Source organism: Neofelis nebulosa, chromosome 16 (genome assembly GCF_028018385.1).
Source record: "Neofelis nebulosa isolate mNeoNeb1 chromosome 16, mNeoNeb1.pri, whole genome shotgun sequence".
In the NCBI taxonomy this organism is placed as follows: Eukaryota; Metazoa; Chordata; class Mammalia; order Carnivora; family Felidae; genus Neofelis; species Neofelis nebulosa.
In genome coordinates, this window is record NC_080797.1 from 16,973,618 (window position 1) to 17,000,119 (window position 26,502).

A 26,502-nucleotide genomic window follows, 5' to 3' on the forward strand; every position below is an offset into this window, starting at 1 on the left:
ACACAGAATCGGAAACAGGCTCCAGGCTCCGAGCCATCAGCCCAGAGCCTGACGCGGGGCTCGAACTCACGGACCGGACCGCGAGATCGTGACCTGGCTGAAGTCGGACGCTTAACCGACTGCGCCACCCAGGCGCCCCTATGCTAATGTCTTATGTACGTTATAAACCATCCAACAAAAATAGAAACTTTACAGGACCGGGCTAAAAATAGAAATACAAGTCACCATATTTTCTTCCTGCTGCCGGGGGCTCTCCTGCGTCCTGCTGGAGGGCCCAGTGAGAGGGGCGGTGGTGTCCGGCACGGGGAGGGGGCAGGAGCTTGGGGCCAGGGGGACTCTGGTGGGGGAGGTGGGTCGAGCCCCGGGCCCGAGGCAGGGGTCGATGCTACAGCTCTGAGCCGCTGGGAAGGCGGAATCTACGCGCGGGGCCCGGGTCACCGAAGAGCCCAGCGGGATCCTCGAGGCAAGGTCCGGGCCTGGGGGTCCTGGGGCCCGGGGAGCCAGGGCACGGGAATCCAGGGCAGAAGGATCGCGGGCGCGAAGCTCGGGAGTGAAGGGCCTCGGGCCCCACAGAGTCGCCGGAGCCCGGTTCCGGCAGCAGCCGCGACAGGTCCTCCACCAGGTGCCACTTTTCCTGGACTTGCTGCGGGGGTTGGGGGAGAGCGAGCGGCCGGTTACGAGCGGCGCCTTCACCCCGGAGCCGGCCGGGACGAGTAGCCGGCCCCGCAGCTGCACCTACGAAATCCGCCGTGCCGGGTCCCCTGCCCCGCCCCGCCTAAGCGTCGCCCCACCCAGAGGCCACGCCCCACGCCTCCTTGAAGCCAGAGACCACGCCCCCAACAGTACCGCCTCCAGAAAGAAGCCACGCCCCCACCAGGGCCCCGCCCCTCCCTCAACCCGGAGCCACATTCTATAAACCCCCGGGTTCCCAAGCCTAAGGCCATAGGCCTGTCATCTGGCTCCCGGCCCGAGGCCACGCTCCGGGGCGAGGTGTGACCCCTCCCCAGCCCAGCGGACACTCACCCACACCAGTTGCTTCCGGATCCGCTGGATGGCCCTCGCGTTGGCCTGTGACTGGGAGACGCAGACGGTCAGGACAAGGCTTTGGACAGACAGGAATCCAAGGTCAGCTATCCCTGGAGGGCAGGTGCCTCCCCTACTTCCTCTCTCCCCACCCCAGTGTCTTAACGCCTCCCCGGGTTCTTCTGTCTGCAGACACCTTTCTCTCTCCTGTCCTTCCTCCCCCTGGCAGCCTCTCTCCTCGAAAGGGCCGCAAGAATACCTCAAGTGCAGGTTCTTAGTGTGCCTGCAGGAGGGATCGTGTGTCCCCGTGGGTCACACAAGGTACCTGCTCGAGGGGGCTGCCCAGGGCCACCTGCCTTTGGGCCCAAGCTCTGTCCTCTGGGACCCTGCCTCCCTGCCTCTCCTTGTCTTGCTCCCAGATCCCATGAGACTGTCTGGGGGGTGCTCATCGAAGGGCGGACGCCCTCCCAGGTGTGCCCCCTCTTGGCCCCTGCTGCCCTGAGAGGCACCTGAGCAGGATGAGGACGGGGAAGCTGAAGGCGTGGGAGCCCAGGTAGCGGAGGGCGCGCTGGCCAGAGGGCGGGAGCCGGAGGGCCATCAGCTCTGGGACCACCTGCCAGGGGGCCGCGTAGTTGGCGAAGAGGCCGCAGTCCCAGGAGGAGTGGATGCTGGGGAGAGACAGCCAGGGTGGGGCTGGCGCCAGGGCCCCGGGCGAGGAGGGGCTGCCTGCCCCCCAGCCTCGGGCACCTCTGCTGCCCTCACCTGCTGACCACATAGCCCAGAGGCACGACGGCCAGGAGCAGGCCCAGGATGAGCACCAGCTGGAAGAAGAAGGTGGAGCTGGAGGCGCGGAATCTTCGCGGAGAGGCCTTGGAGTTCCTCATCAGGGTGTACTGGGGGAGGCGGCAGCAGGTGGGGAGGCTGTGAGCCGGGGGAGCCCGAGGCCGAGGGCAGTGCCACCGGGGGGGCTGCGCGGAAGCGGGACGGGAGCCGGGCTCCGCTGCTGCTGGCTCAGGCGCCCACGCAGTGCCCCTCCGGCCCCCTCCCAGCCCACGAGCCCTCACCTTCTTGATGTAGAAGGTGAGGAAGATGAAGACAGTGTGGAGCAGAGGCAGCAGGGGACAGTAGAAGAGGCCCATCCAGGTGATCGTCTGGCCGGCCACAATGTCCAGGACATTCTTGGGCACCAGGAACTCTTCCCGGTCCAGCCAGACCCAGAAAGAGCCCGAGAACCGCTCCACCAGCAGCCTGGGGGAGGGGAGCGTCCAGATACCCACAGCAGTCGTGACCGCTGACCGTCACACACTCAAGTCGCGCCGAGCGTGTGGTGGGAAGAACTGCTCACCCTTGGCTGTGGCCACCGGCCATCCCCCAGACACGCCCGGGTCACCCCCGCCGCCCCCAGGTCTCCCCATGGTGATCCCGGGGCTCACCTCCTAGGCAGGCTGACAAAGAAGGCAAAGGCCACCGTGAGGAGGAAGTTGAAGATGCTCAGCTTGTACAGCTCTTCCCCGACCGCGTTCTCCCAGCACTGGAGCGGAGGGGCACGTGTCACCCAGGGTCCCCGGCCGCCCCCCGCCCACCCGCTGGGGGCCTCTGTGTTGTAGGAGCCCTGCCTGGAGCCCGATAGGATTGCTAAGTTAGAACGGGGGCCTCCAGGGGAGGAGCTGAGCAGGGACCCCCCCCCCCCCGCCCCCCCAGCTAGGGCTGCCGCCCTGCCCAGCGTGCTGTGAACAGCGCCCCCTGGAGGAGTGCAGCGCTCTCTCTCCCAAAGGGGAGACTGGAGAGGGACGAGGACAGGAGGGACAGGCCTGGATGGAGCCACCAGCCACCTGGTAATCACAGGCGTTGTAGCCGAAGGACTCACAGCTGGTCTTGTTTCTGCCAAGGCACAGCACAGTCTGGCCCAGAGAGAAGGAGAACATTCCCAGGCTGGCCAGCTTCAGCACCACGCACCTGGAGGGGGGGGGGGCGGGGGATGGGGACCGTGTCAGGGGAAGGGGCTCGGGTACGTGGGCACAAGCCACCCAGGTTACGTGTGCGGTTGAGCTCTGTTGGAGATCATGTCTCTCCGGGGTCCGGCGCCCTCTGATTCCAGAGCCCGGCCGACTTCCAGCCTACTCTGTCCGGTGGCAACGTTGCCCAAGGTGTGTTCCCCAGAATCGTGGCCTCCAGATGATTCATGAGGCAAGGGTTCTGTTTTTTTTCAACTTTTTTTTTTTTTTTTTTTTTTTTTTTTTTTAATTTTTGGGACAGAGAGAGACAGAGCATGAACGGGGGAGGGGCAGAGAGAGAGGGAGACACAGAATCGGAAACAGGCTCCAGGCTCCGAGCCGTCAGCCCAGAGCCTGACGCGGGGCTCGAACTCACGGACCGCGAGATCGTGACCTGGCTGAAGTCGGACGCTTAACCGACTGCGCCACCCAGGCGCCCCAAGGGTTCTGTTTTTAAATCAGCGTGGGAAACGCTGTGTAGCCCAGCTGCCCTCCCCCTCCCCCTCCCCCGCTGTCACACTTGGTTTAGAGTTTAATAGTCTCGCAGCAGGTGAGAGCTCTGTTTCTACCCTAGCCCGCTCACACGAGTCTCATGTAGCACAAACATGCCCACGGGCCCTCCTGAATGTTGCATGACTGGATCACACAGGCAGGATGGCTTTTAACCCCAAACCGTCTCATGCGCATTAGAGCTAAGTGTGGACTCTCAGCTGACATGTGACACGAGTTTGGCTGGCAACAGTGGTTCTGTTGAGGGAGGCTGGGAGGCAGGGCGGGTGGGGGCTTATTTTTTATCTTTGCTTTTTGTCAGCATTTTGAAGTTTTTTTTTTTTTCCACGTGTGTGTGATATTACCTGTTCCAAAAATAAAGTTTCAAGCCACAGTCAGCCTTGGAGGAAAGCTGAATGGGCTGGCTCCAGACGGCTTCTGCACAGGGGAAGCGGGAGAGAAAGCCGGCAGAGCCAAGCAGGGGGGTGGAGGGGGAGACGGAAATGCTGAGCTGGAGCTCTGCGGGGGCTCAAGGAGGGGCTTGCATTTGAACCTGCACCCAACAGACATGGTGAGCTTGCCTTTGGCTGAGGCACTTGACCCGTGCGAGCCTCAGTTTCCTCATCTGTCAAATGGGAATGAGGATGGGCCCGACTTCACAGGTGAAGGTTGTCAAGGTGAGGGGTGGAAACCCTCGGGGCATGTGGGTGCTGTGCGCCTCCCACCTTCCTGGTTTTCCCGGGCGAGAGGCTGGTTCCCAACCCCTCCTGGCTGTTTTGTCACTGGCCCCTCCGAATGGCTGGTGCTTGGTCCAGGCAGCTGGCTTACTTTGGAAGGAAGGGACTGGAAAGCTTTAGACGGGGGCTCTTGAGATCACGTTTCCGGAAGCTTCTGCATACCTTGCCTTGCTTGGGACCACTGGTGCCAGGCGGTAACCAACACGGGCAGCAGGACGCGGCGTCCTCAAGTGCCCCCGGGCCCTCCGTTCCTTCCCCTCCACACGCTGTCCCCCCTGTCACCCCCAAGGGTGGCACTCACCAGATAAGGGTGAGGTTGACCTCAGTGTTGGGAGGGTAGTTCTCCAGCTGGATGAGGAAAACAAAGAGCAGGGGACCCACAAAGTTGACCAGGGCGATGACCCCCGGGGGCAGGTACTGTAGCAGCACGAACAGAGACTCCTGCAGGGAAAAGCAGGTAAGGGGGTGCGCACGGGCTGGGGGGGGGGTCCCCAGCGGCTCCCTCGGGCCCTACAACCCCCTCAGGTGTAACTGGTGCGGGCCTGGCGTCTGGAAGCCCGCGGGCTATTCGTGTCTGGAGGATACCGCGGGGGAGAGGCGCCCTGACCTGGTCGTGACCTCAGGCGGATTGTTTGCAACCTCTCTGAGCCTCAGCTTGCTCATCTGCAAAGTGGGACCGCCCCGTCTCCCCGCCAAATTCTGGCCGGGATTAAATGCATGCTCGTCAGTTGCCAGGCACCTCTTTGTTGTCCTGTGAGTACTTGGTGGCCCAGAAGATGGCGCTGATGGCCCCGACCACCAGGAGCCCGATGAGGACGTTGACCCGCAGGTAGGTGAGCAGGTGGCAGGCCCTCTGGGTCCGGGTCTGCTGCTGCATCACCAGGAATCGACGCCCTTCCTCCAGCTCCACCTGTCATGGGGGCGGGGACACAGACAGGTGGGGGCTGGGTGCTGCGCGCGTGGAAGGGGCGGGTGCCCTCAAACAGCGCAGGCCCCGGCCCGTGTTGGTCGGGAGACAGGCCGCCGGCATCCAGGCAAGGTTGGGGCGACCCTGGGGCGGGGGCAGGCCGAGGGCTGGTGGCCGGTCTTATCTCGACCGCCCCACCTCGCACCGTCTGCTCACGTCCAAACGGCGGCACAGCCCCACCTCCAGCTGGAACGCCCTACGCACGCGCGTGTGCACACACCCCCGACACACGCTTCCAAACCACGGCCACTCACATACCCAGTCGTACACGCACCACACGCTTGCACACACCTTGAACTCGTTGCTGATCTCGTGCTTCTTGATGGTGGCTGCTTCCTGTCCCCGGATACAGAAGTCCCAGGAGGAGAAGACTTTGACACTGACAGGTGACCTGTAGTCTTGGCCCAGAAACAGCCTCTGTGGCAGCTCCTTTACCATCCTGGAGGGGGCCGGAGGCCAGGGCTCATGGGGGAGGGGCCTCTGCCCTGGCTCAGGTCTGGGGTGGGAAGCCCCCGACAGTCCTGGGGGCAGCCTGTGGCCTCAGCTATCGTTGGGGGTGGGGAGACAGGGGCGGTGTCCCCTGCCCCTGAGCTCTGCAGCTGGGGACACGGAGTTCAGGCCCTGGAGCCATAGATGAGCCTTAGGGAACAGGGGCCGGGGCCCTCCTGCTAACTTGGGGGTGCCACGCCAGGGGAGGGGCGATCAGGGAAGACCCCCCCCCCCCCACCCCAGAAGGAGGTAGAGGCCGGGGCTCCGCTCTCACCGCCGCAGAGTCCCACAGAAGCAGAGGAACAGGCAGGCCAGCGGGCTCAGGAGGTAGGCCAGGCGGATGCTGTAGGCCGAGCTGCTCTCCGGGCCTGCCCGGTATGCGCCATAGAAGAGGTAGGTGGTGTTGAAGGCCTGGGGACGCGGATGACAAGGACCGGGTCGGGTCGTGCAGGTGTGTGCTAAGTGTTTTCCAGGTCTTGGCTCTTTAACACTCACAGTACCCTCATCAGGTAGGGAGTGAGAGCCTCCCCATGTTACAGTCTCAGAGCAGTTAGGCAACTTGCCCAAGGCCACACAGCTTCGAGGAAGAGACATTGGCACATGGGAGTCTATACGGTAACCCCTCAGTGGCACCCAGGGGTGACGGTGGGGTGGTGCTTAGTCCACAGGCCTGGACGCTCCCCCAGCTGGGCTCTGAGGGCCATGGGCAAGTGTCCAGGGACCTGGGCTGTGTATACTGGCCTCAGCCTCTCTCTGACCCCGTCACTGTCCCCGCCAGCCTGTTTGTGTAGAACCATTTCCCTAGAAGCCAAAATGCCTTTGGAGGGACTGGGGTCCTCTTAGACTGCGGTCCCCTGGGGCCAGTTCTCCAGGTCCCCCAGCCCCCCTGGCCCATAGTGAAGGCAGAATCCACTCACCCTGCCGGTTAAAACATTCCAAAGTTGATTGTGGAATCTGGGAACACCAGTCTGGGGCTGGAGGCCACCAGGGCACTGGAGGGCTGTCGGGAGGGAGAGGAAACCAATAGGGAAGGGTCCCCAAGGCATATCTACTCCATAGCCCCCAGTCCTGGGGAGGCCCGAGCAGGGCCCTGAGGATATGTCGGGAGGTATGTCATGAACACGGCCCGGCAGGGAGGGTCCCAGGGCTGGACTCAAGCAGGAGGATGCCTGGGACCGGGACACAGAGGGTAGGGCTGTCCCAACACCCTGAGCCCCGGACCAGCCCCTCAGCGTCCCCGGGGGTGCCTGTGGGCTCCAGGACACTATTCCCTCGGCGGGTAGGGCACTCACTGAAGTTAAGGGAGGGGCCTGTGTCAGGGGGGCGGAGCCAGACCAGGGGCAGCAGCACGAAGCCTGCGGTCAGGAGCAGGGTCAGCAAGTTGAGCAGCAGCAGGAAGCGAAGGAAGGTGAAGTAGGACTGGATTCCGGTGCCAAAGAGGCCTATGAGGAGAGGAGGGGGTCCTTCAGGGCCACGCCGAGCCAGGGGCCCCCCTGAGAATCCGAGGGCTGTGGGTGGCCAGCCTCGCGGGGACCTCGGTTTAGGGCCCTGGAGGCTGCCCTGGCAGTACCTCTGATGGGCACCAGGGGGTGCTGCCATCTATCAAGTTTTGCGCCCCGCTTGGGGCGGAACTGATGCAGATGATGGGATGGGGGGCGATGGTTGTTGGGGGGGGGGTCGGTGAGGGGGTCACGGCAAGCGGGCTGGTGCCCTCCTTGGGCTTCTAAACTGGACACGGAGACTCCAGAGAGGGGAGGTGGGGGTGAGGGCGCGGGTCCTACCCCCGATCTCGTAGAGGGCGTCTTCCCAGAGGCCGAAGCCCCGGACCAGCCTCCGCGCTGCCTCCCCTAGGCGCCGGCCCGCTGTCTGCCCCCTGCGCCGCCATCGCTGCCAGCGAGAGGTCTTCACCCCCCGGGGCTCCCGCAGCTGCCTGGGACGGGGTGGCGATGGGGGCGCCCTTGAGTCACCCGCTGTGCCCACCGGGCCACGCAGAGCAGGGCCACGGGGCAGAGGAGTTTTCCCACTGCCGGCGACTCGTACCCTCCCCCGTTCAACAGGTGCTTCCTCTCGGGGCTCCCCCTCCCCCACCGTCTGATCGCCAGCCGTGTGGGTCCGCGTGTACCCACCGGATGAAGCGCTTGTCCACCATGGCATACGGCAGCCCCCGGACTTGTGCCTGGGAGGACCACAGCCGCCCGATCTCTTGCTCCCCCAGCTCCTCCACCCCTGGCTCAGGCGCTGGCTCCCCGGGGTCCTGGCCGGACCGCGCTGCCGGCCTCCGCAGCATCTCCGCGGTGGGGTTGCGGCTGGGGGCGCCGGGCCGCCCCGCCCCTCCTCCCAGAAGGGCTGGGGGCTGCCTGTCGCGCGGGCTTCAGGGTCGTGGCCCTGGCATCGCCAGAGATGAAGAGAAGGCACTCAGCCGGAGCAGGTCTGGACTCAGTCCCCATCCACATCTCAAAGCGACACGCAGCCAGAGGCCTCCGTTTCCCTGTTTGGCCATGGGGGAGAAAGGTCCAAAGGGCACAGAAAGATGGGACTGTCACAGACACAGACAAAGCCAGGTGTGGCCACAGAGTGCGAGGGGGCCCAGGGCCTGCTGTACCCCAGTTCCACCTGCTGCCCGTGGGGTCACCCTTTGGCAAGACCATTCCTGTTCTCGGGGTGCTAATTCTCCCATCGGGAACGGGCCCCCAACCCTGACAGGTCCAAGGACCCAGCATCCTGTGGCAGCACCGATTGGGATGTGCTGGGACTCAGTCTGCGGGTGCCCCCAGGGACCCCAGACGAGGGGGCGTGGCTCTGGTCTCAGACTTGGGAACCGGACCCTAATAAGCAGGCTCTGACCCCCACCCCTTCAGCAGCCCTCGACCTCGGTTTTCTCTTTCAGCCCCTCACGCTCTGCCTCCTTCCCCCCAGTGTGGGCCCAGCTCACCTGGGGACAAGGGACCACCTCCCCGGAGGAGCCCCCTCCTTCGACCGGGTCCCGCCAAGCCAGGCGGGACTGTGAGGGAGCCGAGGGGAGAGGGGTCACATGACAGGAACCCCAGCTCTCCCGCCGTCTCCTCCCCCCCTCCACTCCTCGCCCCCACCTCGGCAGTTTCCTCCGCTTTCGCTGGGGCCGCCACTTCCTGCGGCGCGCGGGGAGGGGGGGGGCGGGCAAGCAGGTGGGAGGCGTGGCGGGGCAGCCTCCGGGTGGGCGGCTCGGCTGCGCCCTGGGTGGGGGTCGCGCCCTCCCCTCCCCTCGACTCCTGCGGTTGCCGCCTTCCTCGCCCCCGCCCCGAAGCGAGGGCGCTCCTGGGTGCTCGCCGGGACCCGCTCCCTTTACACCCGGGGAGATGGGGGGGGAGAGCCCAACCCCAGTCTCGCGGGGCGGGTGGCTTCTTATCTGCGGGTCCCAGTTTGTCCTCTCGGGAGAGCCCGATAGTGGCCTAACGGGTGGGCCCCATCACTTAGGGGCTGCTCAGTTTCCAGAAGCCCTTGGCGTTCCTGGCAATGAGGACAAGGCAGGGACCTAGAGCCTGGCCTATAGTGAAGGCTCAGGAATTGGCACCTTTGGGGCGGCTGAATCTTCTGGGAGCAAATCGTCTAAGAGCCATCTTGGCCATTTCTCTCTGCCGGGATCCCCTGGGGTCATGCCCTTCCTCCTTGCTCCCTCTCCACCTCCCTTAGGGCCCAGTCCATCTCATAGCTGAGCTCTGGTGGCTTTTCTGCACCCCTGCCTAGACGCCTTCAATTTCTGAGCCCCTCTGCTATGCCAGGCTCCAAGCTGGGTGCTGGCTCCCAGGGCGCAGTGGGCTCAGAGGGCGGGGGCAGGGGTGACAGACCGGCAAAAGATCATGTCAACAGGAAGTGACAAGTGCTCCAACAGGGGTTCAATCCAGGAAGGCTTCCCTGAAGAGGTGACTTCCAAGTTGGGCCAGGGTCATGCAAGTAACATGGGGCTGGAGCGTGGGTGTGCGTGGGGGGTGGGTAGTAGTGGGAGGAGAGGCGGGGGCCTGGGCAGGCCTGGGTCTTCATGGCCACCTGCCTTGGGCCAAGATCCCGCCGGCAGTAATCCACCAGAGGTCCACACTGACAGCTGCAAAAAAGCCCCAACCCCGGCCCCTCCCTCTTTGTCCAACTTCAGGCCTGCGGGCCCCTTTGCCTGTTGCACTGCAACTTTTCATCCGGGAATCCTGGCTTGGCCCACCCGTTCTCCCCCCTCCCCTCTCCTTCCTTTCTGCCTCCCACCCTCCCTGCCTCTCAAGGCTTCTCCGGACCAGGAATGTCCCCCCACCACTCTCCAAATCCCGCCCATCCTCCCTCCAATCCTTGGGAGCCTGCCCTCTGACCTGCCAGGCTTTCTCAAAGTCAGGCTTCTCAGTGGGGCTCTGGGGTGGACTAGACTTGCGCCCTGGCAGATGGTATGGGGGGAGGGGGGACTGATGAACCCCTGAGCCTCAGTTTCCTCATCTGTGAAGAAGGCACATGGGTGCCCACCTCCCTGGCTTATGGGGAAGAGCGACGGGGACAGTCACAGTGGCCTGGCCGTCTTCCCTGGGTCTCACCCCCTCCTCCCCACCTAGCACACAGGAAGTGACCCAGAACTGTGGGCTGACAAACGAGGCAGAAACCACGCCCAGACCAGAGGGGGGTGACAACCCGGGTTCCCCACACACCAGCTTCAGCTTCGGAAAGTCGTTTGTCAGTAGGAGGTCGCGCTGGAGGGCAGGGTTACCCAATCTGGTGTCGAAAGGCGCTGCCTCGGTGGGGCTTTGCAGCATCGTGCTGGTTGGATAACTGCCCGGGGGGGGGGGGGGGGGGAAGGGGCGGCTGGGAATTACAGCCCCGATTGTTCGAAACTCGGGGAAACTGAGTCCCACTGACGCTGTGGAGGCTGAGGTCGGAGTAGACCTGGGCGCTCGGCCGCCCGCACCCTGCTCAGGCCCGGCGGTGGGGCGGGGGCGGGGTTGGAAGGTGGCCGGGCGAGGGCACGGTCGCCGCAGGGCGCGGGGCGCGCCGGCGGGCGGGCCGGGTCACGTGACGCCGGAGGCCCGCCACCACGTGGGCCGGGCTGGGCGGCGCAGCTCCCTCGGGCCCCGCGGGTCCTGCGACGGCCCCGGGTCGTCCCCCTGACCCCGCGGTGCCCGCCCCCCACCACCCCCCCTCCGTTGGCGGAGCCCCGACAGCAGCTCCCGGCGGCGCTTTCAGGGGACAGGTGAGCGGCGCGCGCGCAGGGCCCCTCCTCCCCCACCCCGCGCGTCCCAGGTGAGCGGCGGGGACCCGGGGGCCGGTCCGGGACTTGGGGGCGGCGCCCGGGTCCTCCCCGGCCGGCTGCTTTCCCCCGCCGCGGACCCGCTCCCAGTCCCTTGGGGTCCCCGGGCAGGGGGTTCCACGCCGGTTGTTCCCCCCCCCCCCCCGCCCCCCAGCCCCCCACCCCCACCCGCGGGCCGCACCGGGGGAGAGGGCAGTGTTGGTGCCCGCGACTGGGAGCGGAGGGGCGGGGAGGGCGCCGGGTCGCGCAGGCAGGTATCACTGGCCCCAGGCGGCGGGGGAGGGGGGAGCGGGAGCTGGGAGACTGGCGGGGCAGGGGGGGGGGTGGTGGCGCGTCGAGGGGGTTCCCGGAGTTGCTGCTGTCCCTGGGCTCCAGGCTGGGCTGCTGCTGCTCCCAGGGGACTCGCGGCCGGCTGGGGTGGGGCTCCTGGAAACCGGCCCCACCCCTGCCCCTCCTCACCTGGCTCAGGGCTCAGGAATGGGGTGCCCCGGAAACTCTGCCGGACCTGCCCGGGCCTGGGGCGGAGTGCCCGGGCGCTGGGTGTCGCTGGCAGAAGTCCTAGGCAGTGACGGGGAGCCCCAGGTGAGCCTCTACCCCAGGCAGGCCTCCGGGTTCCAGGCCTCTGAGCACCTCCCACTCCCTCCCCAACCCCCTCCCCCCAACTTCCCCTCCTCCCGGGGAGAAGGGGTGTGTGGGCGAGGCCTGTGGGTCTGAGCCTGCAGAGGAGGGGAGGAGGGGATTCTAGCTCTAGGGACAGGATTGGGGGGCACATGGTTGGCCCCACCTCCAGCTCTGCTGGTTCCCAGCTGAGCTCCTGCTGGAGGGAGGGGAAGGGGCTTGGACTGTGTGTGTGTGTGTGGGGGGGGGGGGGGGGGCTGGGCTGAGAAACGGAAGTCCTTGAGGCCCCTAAGTGAGGACACTGTCTGGGCACCCTGGCCTCGCCCAAGGAAGTCCCCTTGAGTTGAGCCAACTTTTCTAAGCGCCGCGTTCCCTGGGGGTGAGTGTAGGGAGGACCGGGCACCGAGCAGACGCAGGGCACAGAGTGAAGAGCCCACACAAGGTCACGCTGGTTCCGGTTGGCCCCAGCCGACCGCAGAGCCCTCTGCCTGGACACAGGCTGGACAAAGGCAGCCTGTTTAACGCCCAGCCCCCCTTCTCCCAGGCAGCTGCCCTGGCCGGCCCCTGGGGTGATGAATGTAGGGGAGTAGGTCTGGTGACCTTGCAGCGCCCCAGCCCGGCCCAGTGGGGAGAGCAATGTTGGTGGGGGGTGGGGGGTGGGGGCTAGCTGTGGGAGGGGTTTCCTGGGAGAGGAAGTGCTCTGGGGTTATGGGCAGGCCCAGGAAGGAGGGCTCCGAGTCGCCCTGACCCTTTTCACCAAGAGAGTGGGGGTGTGCCCGGGGCAGAGCCCTCGGGAAGGCCAGCCGTGTGCACAGACACCCACCCTTCCCTTTCCCGGGACTGGCGCCATAGAGGAAACCGACGGGGACTGCCCAGACCCCCCTCCCTTCCTTCCTCTCTCCCTCAGGCAGTGGAACGGGATCCCCCTCGCCCCCTTCTGGCATGAGTTTTATTTCGGGGTCACTAGCCTGACCACGTATTGGGCTGTGGATGGGGGGCGGGCAGGGGCTTGGGTGGCCCAGGCTGTGAGTGCCACCTCCCGCGGTCCCCAGGGAGTGGGTGGTTCGGCCGGGCACCAGGCATGGAAGGCTGACCTTGGTGCAATATTCTGTCTCATCAGATGGGCAGCGGGAGGCTTCGGGGGCTGCACCCAGGCTCTGAGCTGCCCTAGGGCTGCAGACTGGCTGGGTGTGGGCCCTAGACATGGCCCAGCCGCTGCCCTTTGTCCTCAATGTCCCTGAGATCCCGGAGGACCATGAGTAAGTGGTCTGGGCCTGGCGGGGGTGGGGGCTGGGCGGCGGGCTGGAGGGCAGGGACGTCCCCAAACTCCCTGCCAGGGAGAGGCCATCTGGACCAGGGCCCGGGGAAGGGGCGGCCGCTGGGGCGGGACCCGGGCAGCTGAGTCCTGGACGCCTGCCCCCTTCTTGCCCCCGCAGCCGGGAGCCCAGCCCGTACGACGAGAGTGAAGTCCATGACTCCTTCCACCAGCTCATCCAGGAGCAGAGCCAGTGCGTGGCTGAGGAGGGACTGGAGCTACGGCAGAGGGGGCTGGGGGCCGGAGCCCCGGGGACCTCGGGTGAGCCGTCCTGGCCCAGGCGCCCGGCTGCTGCTGTGGGCCGGGCGCTGAGCCTTCCCGGCCTCTCAGGACACCCCTCCCGGCTGCGTGCGGGCCCGAGGTGGGGACCGGGTGGCGGAGGCCGCTGGCCGGCCGGGACCTCCGGACGAGTCTTTTTTGTGTACAGGCAGTGGCCGCCAGGCCCCCCTGGGGCCCGAGGATGCTGCTGCCCACAGCACGGCCACGCTCCGCATCCTGGCCAGCATGCCTAGTCGCACCATCGGTGAGTGGGACCCTGGGCGGCCGGGGGCCGGGGCTGCGGGAGCCCCCGTGCGGCCTCGCTGGGTCGTAGAAACGACCGCACGGATAAAAAGAGGCTAAAAGATAGGCTCTTGGGAAGCCAGCCGGTGGTGCCTGGGTCCCGGGAGAGGTGAGGGGCGGGGAGGCACAGCGGCGCGGCCCCCTGACCTGCCGCCCCCCCCCCTGCAGGCCGCAGCCGCGGGGCCATCATCTCCCAGTACTACAACCGCACGGTGCGGCTTCGGCGCAGGGTCAGCCGGCCCCAGCTCGGGGGCGTGGGGCGCTCGGCCCGGCCCAGCCTCCGCCTCTATGACCTGGAGCTGGACCCCGCGGCCCTCGAGGAGGAGGGTGAGTGAGTGGGCCCCGCGCCTCGGTGGGTGGGAGCCCAGGCCGGCTCCCCTCCTGCCGCGGGGCTGCCCGAACGCTGCCAGGCCTCGTGAGGCCTTGCCATGGGGGGACGGGGGCGGCCGAGAAGCGGGGCCTTCGGGCCGAGAAGGGTTTGGCCCCGGGCGGGTGGCGGTCGGAAACGCCTGGCCCACACGCTCCCACGCTGAGCACCCATTGCATATGCCGGTCTCGGCTTTGGGGTGCGATGAACCTGGGGCTGGGTCAAGTGTGGGAAAGTCCCTGACCCGGTCTGGCTCACCGGCAGCGAAACAGATTGAACCAACTCAATGGAAAAGCAGATGATTAAAGCACAGATAAGGGCGACAGAGGAGAGGCACGCTGCGGGAGGGGGATTCAGGGAGGCTTCCCGGAAGAAGTGACACTAGAGCAGAGGGGCATGTGCAAAGGCCCTGAGGTGGGAGGCCGGTGTGGAGGGGCTAGAGGGCAAGGGACGGTGATTGTAGCAGGGCCAGTGTCACGGGTTGGCCTTCAACCTGGTATCCTCTGGCGTTCAGGTGCCCAGAGCTCAGGCACTGTGTTGGGGCCCCGCCCGTCTCCTCCCCAGTTTGCTCGAGGCCCTGCGGCAGGGGACGGACAGCGCAGGGAGGCGCGGGCTCCAGGGTCAGGGTGAACTTTCCAGCTGCGCTTTGCAAACCAGGCCGGGTGTCTGTCAGCTTTCAGAGTGTCACCTCTCGTCTGGTGTCGTGGGCAGTGGTCAGGGATGGGGTTGGACCTCATCGCTGCTGACCAGGGCGGGGACGGGGGGGTGGGGGCTCAGGCGCAACGGGGGTCAGAGCAAGGTGCTTGTGGGGGCTCAGGAGGAGAGTCTGGGTCGAGGAGGAGGGGCCCGTTGGCCGAGGTGGGGGAGAGTGAAGACGGCTGGTGCGGGAACACAGGCGGGCATGGCAGGGCCTGGCTTGGGCGGCACGAGCAGAGGGGAGCAGGCCTCCTGGGCCCCGGGGCGGGCAGAGGTGTGTGTTGGGGTGGGGCCGCGGGGGCGGACAGGCTTGTCCGGGGTCACGGCCGCAGGTGCGGGAGGGCGGGGTACGGCGGGAACCGACCCGAGTCCGTCCTCCGTCCTCCTGCAGAGAAGCGGTCCCTGCTGGTGAAGGAGCTCCAGAGCCTGACGGTGGCCCAGCGGGGCCACATGCTGAAGGGAATGCCCTTGGGCCTGGCTGAGAAACGCAGCCTGCGGTCAGTGCCCGTCGGGCCCGGGCGGCCCCCGCCCCCGCTTCCCTGGCCCGGCTGGGTGGTCCTGGGTGGTCGGTGAGAGGGCCCCCCCCACCCCCCCCAAGCTTGCAGCAGGCGGGGAGGGAGCTGGGTCCATCCCTGGTCCAACCGTGATGTTGCCTCCGCGCCCAGAGAGGAGAGCCGGACCCTGACCGGGAAGCACAGGGAGCAGCGGGGCCGGCGTGGGCTCTTCCCCTGCTGTGGTTGGCTCCGAGACACCTGCGTCCTGGTAGGAGCCTCCAGTCTGGGATGGGCCCAGGGCAGCCAGGTGGGGGGGGGGGGGTGGCTTTCGTCCCCTGCTGTCCTCTTGGTGGGGTCTCCCCCGCCCCCGACCATGCCTGCAGGCCTGCTCTCCCCCCCCCCCCCCAACCTCCGCCCAACCCGGGAGCTGGGGGCTGACCCTGCTTCCCTTCTCGCCTTGGTGCCCACAGGCCCTGCACGGCCTGGGGCTCTGGCTGCTGGCGGGTCTGCACGGCCTGAAGCCCTGGCGCTACGCCCTGAAGCGGATCGGAGGCCAGTTCGGCTCCAGCGTGCTCTCCTACTTCCTCTTCCTCAAGACCCTGCTGGCCTTCAACGCCCTCCTGCTGCTGCCCGTGCTGGCCTTTGTCGTGGGCGTGCAGGCCGCCTTCCCGCCACCAGCCTCCCCGGGCCCTGTCCCCGCCTTCACGGGCCTGGAGCTGCTCACGGGCGGGGTGAGGGCTCCGTCGGGGCGTCCGTGGCTTGGGGGGGGGGGCTGGGGGGCCCGACTCCAGGGGGGCCGCGGAGCCCCGGCGGGGCTGTGGCCCTTGGCCCACCTCCCTGCTCTCCCCCCACCCCGGCCCCGGCCCGGCCCTGGCCCTTCCCCCCCCTCCCCGCCCCCCCCCCCCCCCCCCCCCCCCCCCCCGCCTTTCTCCTCGCCCCGCCCCCGCGCGTGCCCTCCTCTGCCTCGCGAAGCCTGCGGGCCGGTCGGGCGTGGGAACGTCCCTGACGCGGTGGGGCCTCCTGCCTGCAGGGCCGTTTCAGCCACACCGTCATGTACTACGGCTACTATAGCAACAGCACGCTGAACCAGCCGTGCGTGCCCGCCCCGGGTGGCGGTCAGTGTGGCCGCGAGACCGACGGTCTGCCCTACAACATGCCCCTGGCCTACCTCTTCACTGTGGGCGGAGCCTTCTTTATCACCTGCGTCACCCTGGTGTACAGGTGAGGGCCCCGCACCCAATGACCTGCTCTGAGCACAACTCGTCGGCCGCCCGTCCGTTCATTCGGGGATCCTTCCTTCCATCCGTCCATCTGTCCGTCCATCCATCCATCCTTCTTTCCTTTCCTCCCTCCCTCCCTCCCTCCCTCCCTCCCTTCCCTCCTTCCCTCCTTCTACCCACCCACTCAACACTTCGTCTACCCCACAAACACTCGCTGTGCTCAGCTCGGGGCAGGAAGGTGAATGAGCACAGGGCCTGCCCTTGAGGAACTTGCTGTCTAGGGGAGCAGACAGACCAGTGAGGAGGCTGGGAAAATCCAGAGTCTTAGAGGCGTTTGCCGACTGTTATGGAGCGTCGGAGAACGAGTCAGACTGGCTTCCGAGGGGCGTGTCAGACAGGGAGGTTAAACACGAGCAGGCAGGGGAGAAGCAGAGGCACAGGTTCTCGGCACAGGCAGTGCAAAGGCCCTGGGGTCAGCCGGCATATTCTGCAGCCGGCCACATCAGTGGCTCCTGGAGCCGCAGCCCTCGTCTAGCCACGTATGGCTGGCCGGTACCGTATGAGACAGGCCTGATGACAGGCTTGACCGAGGGTGGCCAGCGGTCTGCAGTGGGATGCCCGGAGCGCAGGGCTGGAGGAGAGGGGGGTGGGTGGCGGGAGGCTGAGGTAGCGCTAGGAGGGCTCCTCTGAGTGGGTGGTGGGTTTCGGCTGCAGGGAGTGTCCTGACTGCCTTCTCCCGCCCTCTGTGCCCCCCATCACCTCTCTGCCTGGCTCTGCTCCTCCCAGCATGTCACACTCTTTTGGGGAGAGCTATCGGGTGGGCAGCACCTCGGGGGTTCATGCCATCACCGTGTTCTGCTCCTGGGACCACAAGGTGACTCAGAGACGGGCCTCCCGCCTCCAGCACGACAACATCCGAACCCATCTGAAGGTGAGCTGCTCGGGGGCCCTGGGGCTGCTGCCCCGACCCTGTGTCCCTGTGGCCCCGCAACGCCAGTCCTGGCCTGTGTCTCCTGCGTGCAGCGGGCAGGGGGCGGGTCTTGGCCCTGCTCACAGTGGGTTCCGGACACGGGGTGGCCCCGGGAATCATCCTGGATTTTCCTCCCGTACACGCCTCTCTCTCGGGCTGTCTGCTGGCCGGGGCTAGTGTCCCCAGTCCTTGAACGTGCAGGAGCCCACGTAGCTGGGACGTGCCGCTCACAGCGGGTTTTGGTGGGCAGGCGTGCTCAGGGTGGGCCGTTGCTGTCGGCCTGTCCTCGAGGCTGCTCTTGGAGCCCTTGGCCAGGAGTCCCCATGTTCTCTGGTCCCCCAGTGGGAAGAAGCCCCGGGGCTCCAGCCGGCTCGCAGCCCTGCCTCGCCCCCGTGGCCCGGGGCAAGCAGGGACTGTTCGCTTCCTGTGCTGTCAGTGAGCAAACTGAGAGCCGAGGTTTGGTCCCTTGTCCGAGGCCGGTAGCCCAGCTGGGCCTTGTGGCTTCTCCGCCTTCCCGGGGTTCGTGTCCGGGGATCCCCCAGCTCTGACCGGGCTGATGGGCCCTCGCCCCTCAGGGAGCTCCCGTGGGTGGCCCGGCGGCCTTCACACCCCAGGGCCCCCGGTCAGCCGGGGGCCACCCCCCCCCCCCAGGGCAGGTGGCAGGGGGGCTCGGGTCCCTCTTTGTCTCCGCGCGTCTGTCACGGGGTTCGTGACGGGCTGGTTGCCGCCCGCAGGAGCTGCTGGCCGAGGGGCAGCTGCGGCAGGGTCCCCAGAGCGTGTGCGGGCGGCTGAGGCAGGTGGCCGTGCTGGGCCTCGTGTGGCTGCTGTGCCTGGCGACCACGCTGGGCTGCACCGTGGCCGTCTACGCCTTCTCCGAGTTCATGATCCAGGTGCGGGCAGCCCCGGGAGCTCCGGGCAGGGGGTCAGACCCCTGCTTCGTTAGGGATGGGTCCCCGGTGACTGGGCCCCTGCGCCTTCTCCCCCGCCTTCTGATCTTTTAGTTTCTTCTTTTCTTCCCCCCCCCCCACCTGTGTCCCCACCCCCTTCCCGTGTGGGTTGAACTTGAGGACTGGGGTGGGCGTATTCCGCTGGAGGGAGGGAGGGAGGGAGGTGCTGCGGGGGGTTGGGCCCCTCCTTCCGCTGGTGCACCTGCTCCTGCCGAGACGGCCGCCCCCTCCTCCCCTCCCGCAGAGCCCCGTGTCTGCTGAGCAGGGGGGGGCGCTGCTGGCCCTGCCGGCGGTGGTCTGCCTCCTCAACCTGGGGGCCCCCTACCTGTACCGTGGCCTGGCGGCCCTGGAGCGACACGACTCCCCAGTGCTGCAGGTGTACGTGGCCGTCTGCAGGTGCGTGTGCAGGCGGGGCGGGCGGAGCTTCCTGGGGCACGACCCCTGTCTCCCCCCCCCCCACCCCCCCCCGGGCACCCCGTCTCAGCACCGCCCCCGCCTCCCCGTCCTGTCCAGGAACCTCATCCTCAAGATGGTCATCCTGGGGATTCTTTGCTACCACTGGCTGGGCCGCAGGGTGGGCGCCCTGAGGGACCAGGTGAGGGGGGACCTGGGTGGCACTGGGGAGGCGTGAGGCCGTGGGCCCGTCGCTGGGGGGGGGGGGGGGGCGGCCCTGCCGCGAGGGCTGGGGGGCGCCCGCCGTGTGGCGCCTCTGGCCTGGTCTGCGGCCGATGGGAGGGCCCCCAGCTGGGCTGCTGGGGCGGGCAGGGTGGCGGGGGCACCAGGGGCACAGGGGGCTGAGGCCCGGTCTGTTTCAGTGCTGGGAGAACTTTGTGGGCCAGGAGCTGTACCGGCTAATGGTGCTGGATTTCATCTTTATACTGCTGGACACGCTTTTCGGGGAGCTGGTGTGGAGGTGAGGCCCCGGTCCCTGCACCTGCCTCCTGGGCACCTGCGCCCCCCCCCCCAGCTGGCAGGGCAGACAGGGATCGCCTGGAAGCCGGGCCTCGCCTCCCGGATCGGGGCCCTCGATCCGCACCCATGACGCCTCTTCTGGACATCATCAAACCGAGAAAAGCACAAGACAGGATATACCCCCCCGTTTTCTTTTTAGATTGGGGGTGGGGGAAGAGTTTTCAAAATGATGTATGATCTCAGTCTTGTGCAAAGGGGAAAAAAGGGAAGGAAGGAAGGAGAGGGACGTTTTCAGGGTGCTGCAGGTGCTAACGCCTGGAAGTGTTTTTATCTTCTTCTGTTTGTGTTTTTTTTCCGGGAACATATGCATTCGATAGTAATTAAAAAAAAGGGATGTTTAACAGTCAGTGAAGCGTGTGAAGCCTGGACGTGGAACAGAGACTGAGGGGTGGGGGAAGGGGGGATGGTGCGCTGGGAGGGCTGGGTCAGTGGAACGTGCGACTCATCATCTTGGGGTCATGGGTTCAAGCCCCACGTTGGGTGTGGAGTTTCCTTAAAAAAAAAAAACAAAAAAAAAACAAACAAAAAAGACTGGGAGGAAGTCAGCTGCAGCCTGGAGCCCCTCAGGTTGGGGGCCTCGGCCTGCCGTGTGCCCTGACGTCAGCTGGACGCCTGAGGGGGGGCGGGCAGGGCGGGCGGCTTGGCCCGAGGGGAGGGTCACCGGTCGGGGTGCCTGCCTGTGGGGACCGGTCTCTGGGCCTGGGCCTCCTAAGTGACCCTCAGGGGCTCCTCCGCCCCAGGCTCATCTCGGAGAGGAAGCTTAAGAGGAAGGAGAAGCCGGAGTTCGACATTGCCGGGAACGTTCTGGAGCTGATTTACGGGCAGACCCTGACCTGGTGAGCATCTTCCGCTGGCCTGCCACTGCCCGGCCAAGGCGGAGCCCCCTTCCCCGCTCGGGACCATAGCAGGGCCCCGCCGTGGGACTCTGGACTGACGCGGGCCCCCGACCCCTCCCCTCCCAGGCTCCTGAGCCCGGCCCGGCCTTGGGGTGCGGCCGGGAGGTCTGACCCCGGGCCGGGCCGCGGTAGCCCTGGGGTGCGGCACAGGGGTCGTGACCCCAGCCTCTGGACTGCAGCCCCCGCCCCTGTCTCCCCAGGCTGGGGGTCCTCTTTGCTCCCCTCCTCCCTGCCGTCCAGATCATCAAGCTGGTGTTTCTCTTCTACATCAAGAAGGTAAAGGTGCCCGCTGGGCCCCCAGGAGGGTGGCAGGGCCTTGGCAGAGTGTGCAGCCAGGGCGGGTCACCGGGCTGCTGGACCCGGAGCCCCGGCTTTGGAACCCTCCCCTCGGCCCGAGTGGTCTGGGGCCGGCATCCCCGGGCTCCCTCTGGGGTCAGTCCCATGGTCCCCGGGGAACAGCCGACTGTCCCCCCCCTCCTGTGCCTCGGTCTTCCCCCCCCCCCCCCCCGTAAAGCAGGAGGCTGGCCTGGCCGGCTCTCCCCACCCCCCGCACGCTCACACGCGGAGGGTCTGCTTGGGGGGGGGGGGAGCCCCTCCCGTCCTGGGGTCTGGGCTCAGGGCCCCTCCCCCGCGGGAGGCCCCCTGCCGGGCCTGGGGGAGGGGGGCCGAGGCGGCAGGGCAGCCTTTGTCCCTTTGCCCCCAGACGAGCCTGATGGCCAACTGCCAGGCGCCCCGCAGGCCCTGGCTGGCCTCCCACATGAGCACCCTCTTCATCTCGCTGCTCTGCTTCCCGTCCTTCCTGGGAGCCGCCGTCTTCCTCTGCTTCGCCGTGTGGCAGTGAGTGGGCGCTTGCCGCCTGGGGGCGGGGGCGCGGGGCGGGCCCCGGATTCGCGGAGGCGCCGAGGTGTGGGGTGACGCGCCGGCCGCCGTCCTCCCCCAGGGTGAAGCCCTCCAGCACCTGCGGCCCCTTCCGGACGCTGGACACCATGTACGAGGCGGGCAAGGTGTGGGCGCGGCGCCTGGAGAAGGCGGGCCCTAGGGTCTCCTGGCTGCCCTGGGTCCACCGGTACCTGGTGGAAAATACCTTCCCCGTCTACCTGGTGTCGGCCCTGCTGCTGTGAGTGCGGGTGGGCGGGGCTTCCGGGGGAAGGACGGGCCCGGGGGGGGGGGGGGGGGGAGGCCCCATCCTGTCCGTCACCACCCCCCCCCCCAACCGCCTCCCCCATTTCCTGCAGGGCTGTGATCTACCTTAACATCCAGGTGGTGAAGGGCCAGCGGAAGGTCATCTGCCTCCTCAGGGAGCAGATCAGCAATGTGAGTGCCCCTCCCACCCCCTGCCCTGCGGGCCACCTGCTCGCTGAGCCCCCCCCCCCCCCCCCCCCCCCCCCCCCCCCCCGGGCTGCTGAAAGGGTCTATTTGCCACCGGGGGCTGTGTGTGGTTTGTACTAAGCAGAGGTGAGGAGGGAGGCGGGCGGGTGGCAGAGCCCCCCCCCCCCCCCCCCCCCGCCTGCCGGGGACAGGGTGTGCGGCCCTGCGGGGCGGGGAGTCTCTGTGAGGATCTCTGAGACATGGAAACAGCTGCTGGACTTCCTAGGGGACTCATGTCAGGACGCGGACCCCGTTCCGTGCCTCTGTTTCACAAACCAGGGGAGTGAGGTTCAAAGCGGGTCGGGATTTAAAACCTTTTTACGAAGCACGTTGCAGTTTGTCGGGAAAGTGTGAGAGGCAGGGTGGGCCCGGAAGCCCTGGGCGCGGCTCCCTCCTGGGACCCCTCGGGATCCGCCCGTCCCCTGCCGCCCAAGCCCACGCGGAGAGGCCGCCCGGCCCTGCCCTGCCCTGCGGACCGTCCCTCCTGCCCCGAGCGTGGCTCTTTCCCCGCTGGGTTACTGGACCTCCTGTCATGTTATAAAAGCACGTGACTGTGGCATCTGGGTCGCTTGGGTGGCATCTTCCCAGCTGGGGAAGGTGTCTTGCCCGGGTCCGGGCTGGGTGCTCGGCGGGACCGGCCGGCGACAGCGGGTCCCCGCGCAGACGCCGCCCTCCCAGGGCTGTTTTCCTTCTGGGGTTTTTCACTCGTGCACCCAATGCTCGGGCCACTTTGGGGCCAGCTGTGCCTGTGGCGCGGCATCCACGTGGGGCTGGGGGCCGCGCCTCGTCCAGGCGCGTGCTGGGGGTGGGGGTGGTGGCCGCACAGCTCCACCTGCTAGTTCTTGGCCAGCGGAAGGACGGGTCTCCAGGCGGGCCCTTGCTGCAGACCGCGTCTGCCCAAGGCCAGGCCCCGCCCCAGGTCTGCGGCCTTGGGGGCTGCGGGTCTGAGCTCAGCTAGCTCCCCGAGTGGCTTTTCCCGGGGCCTGGGAAACTGGGTGGCTGACTGAGCGCACAGCCCTCCAGATCCACCAGTTGGGACGGAAAGGGCCCCGAGCCCAGGGCTGTGGGCGGGTTGCGGAAGCTGGAGAAAGCAAGCCAGGATGCCCCCCAGAGTCTCAGGAAGGAACCGGTTTGGCCGACACCTTGATCCTAGGCCCGGTGAGGCCCATTTTGGACTGCCGATCTCCAGAACCGAAGGATGAATTTGTGTTGTCTTCAGCTGCTAAGTTTGTGGTAATTGGTCAGAACAACAGTAGAAAGGGACACAAGCCCTATGAGGCAGACATTCTTATCTCCCTTTTACAGACGGTGACTCTGAGGTCAGAGAGGAGGTAATTTGCCCAGTGCAGAGTTAGTAAGTGGCAGGACCAGTTTTAGATTGGGTCAGGCTGACTCTGTGGCCTTCACTGGGCCCCCGATCACATTTCCCTTTTCACCTTGGCCGCTAGGAAGCTTAGATCTCTATGTATGCCCATTGCCTGGCTCTTGGTTTTTCCATCCTTGTTTGGTGCCTCTTTCCCCCTTAAACCTTTTGTGCTTGTCCTGTCCAACAGTCCTTGTGAGCTCCCTAAGGACCGTTCTGAACAGACGGATGGACAACTGTTCCCTCACTCTGTGTTCTGGCCTTTCTAGGAGGGGGAAGACAAAATCTTCTTGATCAACAAGCTCCACTCTGTCTACGAGAAGAAGGAGAGGAGCAGGTGAGGGGCCATGGCGGGGTCGGGCACTTGGCGCAGAGCAGGGAGTGAGGAGGGCAGGGGTGCTGGCCTCCCCCGGCTGCTCTCCTTCCCACCTTCCCTGCTCAGGCGTGGTGAAGTCTGGTGGGCAAAGGCAGGCAGAGGAGAAGCGTGTGCAGGGGGTGGGGTTGAGCTGGGCTCCGAGGCCCTTCCCCTCCTGCCCTCCCTGCCACGCCCTTTTCTTTCTAAGTTGGGGTGCCCGAGAGCTGGCCCCTCAGTTCCCGGGGGGTGCACGCTCCAGGCAGGGTGGTGCAGCTTGCTCTAGCCTCCTTTGTCCTTGCTCCTCTCTTTCGTGTGGGCAAGCCCACCCGTCTTCCTGCTGCCCGGACAGACACCTGGGGACGGACTCCCGCCCCGCCCGGGCCAGGTTGGGCAGGCTGAGGAGGGCAATCCAGGCCCCGGGGCTCATCCCTGGGCAGCAGGAACCTGTAGACTGAGCCATCTGACAGCCCCGCCCAGCCTACAGACACACTGGAGGTCTGTCCAGCCCCTTTCAGGCTCTCCAGAAGCTTCTTTACCCTTGGCCGGGGCGGGGGGGGGCGCGGTGTCTGAGTGCAGCCCCTGACAAGGGCTGCTGGGTGTCTGGCTTCAGCCAGGCTGGCGGGACGACTCCTCAGCCTCCTGGGTGGGTGACCCGCTGCTGCCCCCAGGACAGAGGGGCCCCTTGCTGACTCCCCCTTCTGGCAGGGGTGGTAGAACCCAGGAGGCCGAGAGGCTCGAGGAGGATCCGGACGCCCGCTAGGACGGCCCTGCATCCGCTCACAAGTACGGCCTGTGCCCGTCACCCTCCGATTCCACGGCCCCGCAGGCAGAGACGCCAGCCAACCTGAGACGGTGCACGCACCGGACAACCCCACTGGGCCACGGGGAGGGTGATGGGACTCTGCAGCCCATCGAGGCTGGAGCTGGAGGGTGGGCGAGTGGGGCTGGAGCCCCCCCAGTGGACTAGATCCTGCTCGGGACTCTAATTTATTCTGGTAAAAATATTTTGCAGAATGGGCCTCTCTTGGGAGTCTGTGCTCAGAGCCGAGCCAGCCGGGCGCCCAAGCACCACTGTGCTGTGTCCCCTCCCCTCGCCTGCGGATGACGTCCAGGCGGAGGGCGTGGGAACCTAGGGCCCCTTTATTTCCTCTTTCTGGCTGGAGGCTGCTCTTCCCTCCCTCCGCAGGGGTGCGAGGGTCTGGCGCTAAGCACAGGGCGCCCTCTGCTGGCAGAGCCTCAGATGGCAGGTGGACCAACCCACAGCTTGACAGGTGCCCCTGGCCAGCCTGTGCCAGGTGGCTGGCACCTGTGCGGGCAGCCAGGCAGGCAAGGAGCAAGTGTGGGGGGTGTCCAGGGTGACAGAGCTGTCAGCGGTGGTATCCCGCGGTTACAGGGCCGGGGGTGTGGAGAGCAAAGTTAGGGAGGCTGGGGGACGGCGTCCCAGTTAGCAGCGGGCCACGGGGACAGGAGCCTGCCAGGCAGAGGGGCAGCCAGCACGCAGGCCGGGACGGCCTGGCGATCCTGTGGGGATGCCATGAACCCGAGAGTAAGGGAAGGTGGGGAGAGGCCGTCACAGGCCCCCGTGTCCCAGGTCTGTGGCAGCCGGGGAGATGGCCCCACAACTCCTCATCCCACAGGGGAATCCAGAAGAGCACAGCTCGGGCCCGGGCGAGGCAGTGGGGAGCGCCAATCAAACCCACGGCGGAGACACCACCACCAGCAGTGCCCCCAGCCGGGCCCACGCCCACCCGAACCGTCCCCTCTCCGAGGACGGTCTCACGGGGGGTGGGGGCGCGTATGACTGTTCGCAGATATGTGGGGACAGGTCCACCTGCTGATGTGGCCCCGGAGGCTCACCTGGCACTCTGTGTGTGTGTGTGTGGGGGGGGGGGGGCGGCGCCCTCGATGCCCCCGACAGCTCGATTCCTGGCTTGCCGTGGCCACTCCCAACACGGGGCTCAGGGATCCCTGCAGATGGCTGGTGCTCATCCTGGGCACGAGCACATCGGGGTGAAGTTGGATGGGCGTCCGGATGGAGGGAGGCTGGCCAAGGACTCTGCGACACGCCCTTCCTGACACCTGCCTCTGAACGGGCACAGACAGACCACTCCCAGTTTGAGCTGCCTCGTGGCCCCCGTGGCCCCCGTGAGGTCAGGCCAAACTGCTCTGACAAGTCAAAGGCCTGCCCAGGTTTCTGTAGAACTACCGGGTGTGACGGCTGTGTGTGTCCCTCACTCACTCGAGCACTAACTCGGGCACTGCCGTTAGGGCGTTTCGCGGGTGTGTTTAGCACGTACAGCCAGCCGACTTCAGGGAGATTATCCCCAATAATGTGTGTGGGCCTTACCCAATCAGTTGAAAGACCTAAAGAGCAAAACACAGGTTTTCTGAAGAAATTCTGCCCCAGGACCGCAGCGCTGACTCCTGCCGGCCCGGCTCCCACGTGAGCCCACTCTCCTCCTGGACACCCGCCTCCCGTCGTGCTGTTTCTGACAGCGTGCGGCCTCAAGATCCTCCGGTCAGTGCATCTCACCACGTTCCTCCCGCGCCGGAGCCCCCCGGGGGATCGGGCCTGCGCAAGGGCTGGTGTGTCGGACGGGCCCGGATCCTGACCCTTCTGAGCTGATAGCCTCGCGCCTGCTCTGTGACCTTGCCCAGCCGGGTTCCTCGCCTCGTGGGGCTGCTGGAGCAAATGACAGGTCCCGTACGGTGCTTAGCACCACGCCTGGCACGGGGATTTTGCTTAAAAAAAAAAAAAAAAAAAAAGTGATCTATGACTGCCAAAAGAGGCCAACTGAGCACTTAGAAACTGCTTTCAGGGGCGCCTGGGTGGCTCAGGCGGCCGAGTGTCTGACTGCAGCTCAAGTCATGATCTCGCGGTCCGTGGGTTCCAGCCCCACATCGGGCTCTGTGCTGACAGCTCGGAGCCTGGAGCCTGCTTCACATTCTGTCTGTCTGCCCCTCCCCCGCTCGCCCTCTGTCTCTGTCCCTCAAAAACAAAATAAACGCAAAAAAAAAAAAAAAAAAAAGAAAAAGAAAAGAAAGAAATTGCTCTTCCAGGGGCCAGGAGGTTGACGGAGCTTTTGGGCTGATGACAAGATTCCTCCAGGCCACTGCTGCTCGGCTCTGGCTGCTCAACGGAGCCAAATGGGGAGCCTAAAACTCGGGGGCCCGGGGCCCGCCCCCGGGGATTCTGCTTGGTTAGTTTGGGAGGTGTCCTGGCACTGGGGTTTAAAAAAAGTTTCCAGAGAATTCTAATGCAGCTTTGCGTAGCATCTGACACGGTCTCTTGAGCCCAAGGCAGAAGTGCCCAGGGAGGGGGTGTTGGGAAACGTGCTTCCGTTTCCCAAACCGGGGCGCCGGCCAGGCCTGCTACTTATCCGGTTCCTGGTCAGACAGCGTCACGC

The 26,502-nt window shown here is 66.3% G+C and overlaps 2 protein-coding genes across 9 annotated transcripts; one reads left to right on the forward strand and one right to left on the reverse strand.

Moving 5' to 3' along the window:
- Positions 1–160: 160 nt before the first annotated feature.
- Positions 161–11,550, reverse strand: TMC8 (transmembrane channel like 8). 5 transcript variants are annotated; one of them, XM_058702813.1, is made up of 16 exons: positions 11,413–11,550; positions 7,826–8,187; positions 7,481–7,629; positions 6,992–7,141; positions 6,617–6,699; positions 5,974–6,110; positions 5,502–5,649; positions 4,983–5,153; positions 4,545–4,684; positions 2,856–2,979; positions 2,457–2,554; positions 2,088–2,271; positions 1,786–1,916; positions 1,533–1,691; positions 1,024–1,102; positions 161–643 (listed from the first exon to the last, which is right to left on the reverse strand). In XM_058702813.1, the coding sequence occupies exons 2-16, from the start codon at positions 7,984–7,986 to the stop codon at positions 386–388; spliced, it is 2,172 nt and encodes a 723-aa protein (XP_058558796.1). In that variant the 5' UTR covers positions 7,987–8,187; positions 11,413–11,550; the 3' UTR covers positions 161–385. The 5 variants fall into 5 exon arrangements, with proteins under 5 accessions (XP_058558796.1, XP_058558798.1, XP_058558797.1 ...); XM_058702815.1 differs by having other exon boundaries at positions 7,826–8,084; positions 11,413–11,548; XM_058702814.1 differs by lacking the exon at positions 11,413–11,550 and adding an exon at positions 8,632–8,749 and having other exon boundaries at positions 7,826–8,084.
- On the forward strand, positions 9,877–26,101 carry TMC6 (transmembrane channel like 6). 4 transcript variants are annotated; one of them, XM_058702809.1, is made up of 21 exons: positions 9,877–10,445; positions 12,692–12,830; positions 13,008–13,147; positions 13,314–13,409; positions 13,616–13,774; positions 14,902–15,007; positions 15,176–15,272; positions 15,475–15,735; positions 16,035–16,225; positions 17,011–17,155; positions 17,929–18,084; positions 18,386–18,537; positions 18,655–18,736; positions 18,957–19,054; positions 19,854–19,949; positions 20,210–20,285; positions 20,713–20,846; positions 20,950–21,126; positions 21,245–21,323; positions 23,010–23,077; positions 23,801–26,101. In XM_058702809.1, exons 2-21 carry the CDS (start codon positions 12,775–12,777, stop codon positions 23,853–23,855), a joined length of 2,424 nt encoding a protein of 807 aa, XP_058558792.1. In that variant the 5' UTR covers positions 9,877–10,445; positions 12,692–12,774; the 3' UTR covers positions 23,856–26,101. The 4 variants fall into 4 exon arrangements, with proteins under 4 accessions (XP_058558792.1, XP_058558790.1, XP_058558793.1 ...); XM_058702807.1 differs by lacking the exon at positions 9,877–10,445 and adding an exon at positions 10,584–10,896; XM_058702810.1 differs by lacking the exon at positions 9,877–10,445 and adding an exon at positions 10,899–10,946.
- Positions 26,102–26,502: the final 401 nt, after the last annotated feature.

Coding starts and splice junctions, on each gene's coding strand:
- TMC8 (XM_058702813.1), bottom strand. CDS start 7,986: ATGCTGCGGAGGCCGGCAGCGCGGTCCGGCCAGGACCCCGGGGAGCCA. Junction 4,685..4,982: donor ACTCACAGGACAACAAAGAG/GTGCCTGGCAAC, acceptor TTTTCCCTGCAG/GAGTCTCTGTTCGTGCTGCT. Junction 2,555..2,855: donor ACAACGCCTGTGATTACCAG/GTGGCTGGTGGC, acceptor CCTCCGCTCCAG/TGCTGGGAGAACGCGGTCGG.
- TMC6 (XM_058702809.1), top strand. CDS start 12,775: ATGGCCCAGCCGCTGCCCTTTGTCCTCAATGTCCCTGAGATCCCGGAG. Junction 15,008..15,175: donor GCTGAGAAACGCAGCCTGCG/GTCAGTGCCCGT, acceptor CTCCGCGCCCAG/AGAGGAGAGCCGGACCCTGA. Junction 18,538..18,654: donor GTGTACGTGGCCGTCTGCAG/GTGCGTGTGCAG, acceptor CGTCCTGTCCAG/GAACCTCATCCTCAAGATGG.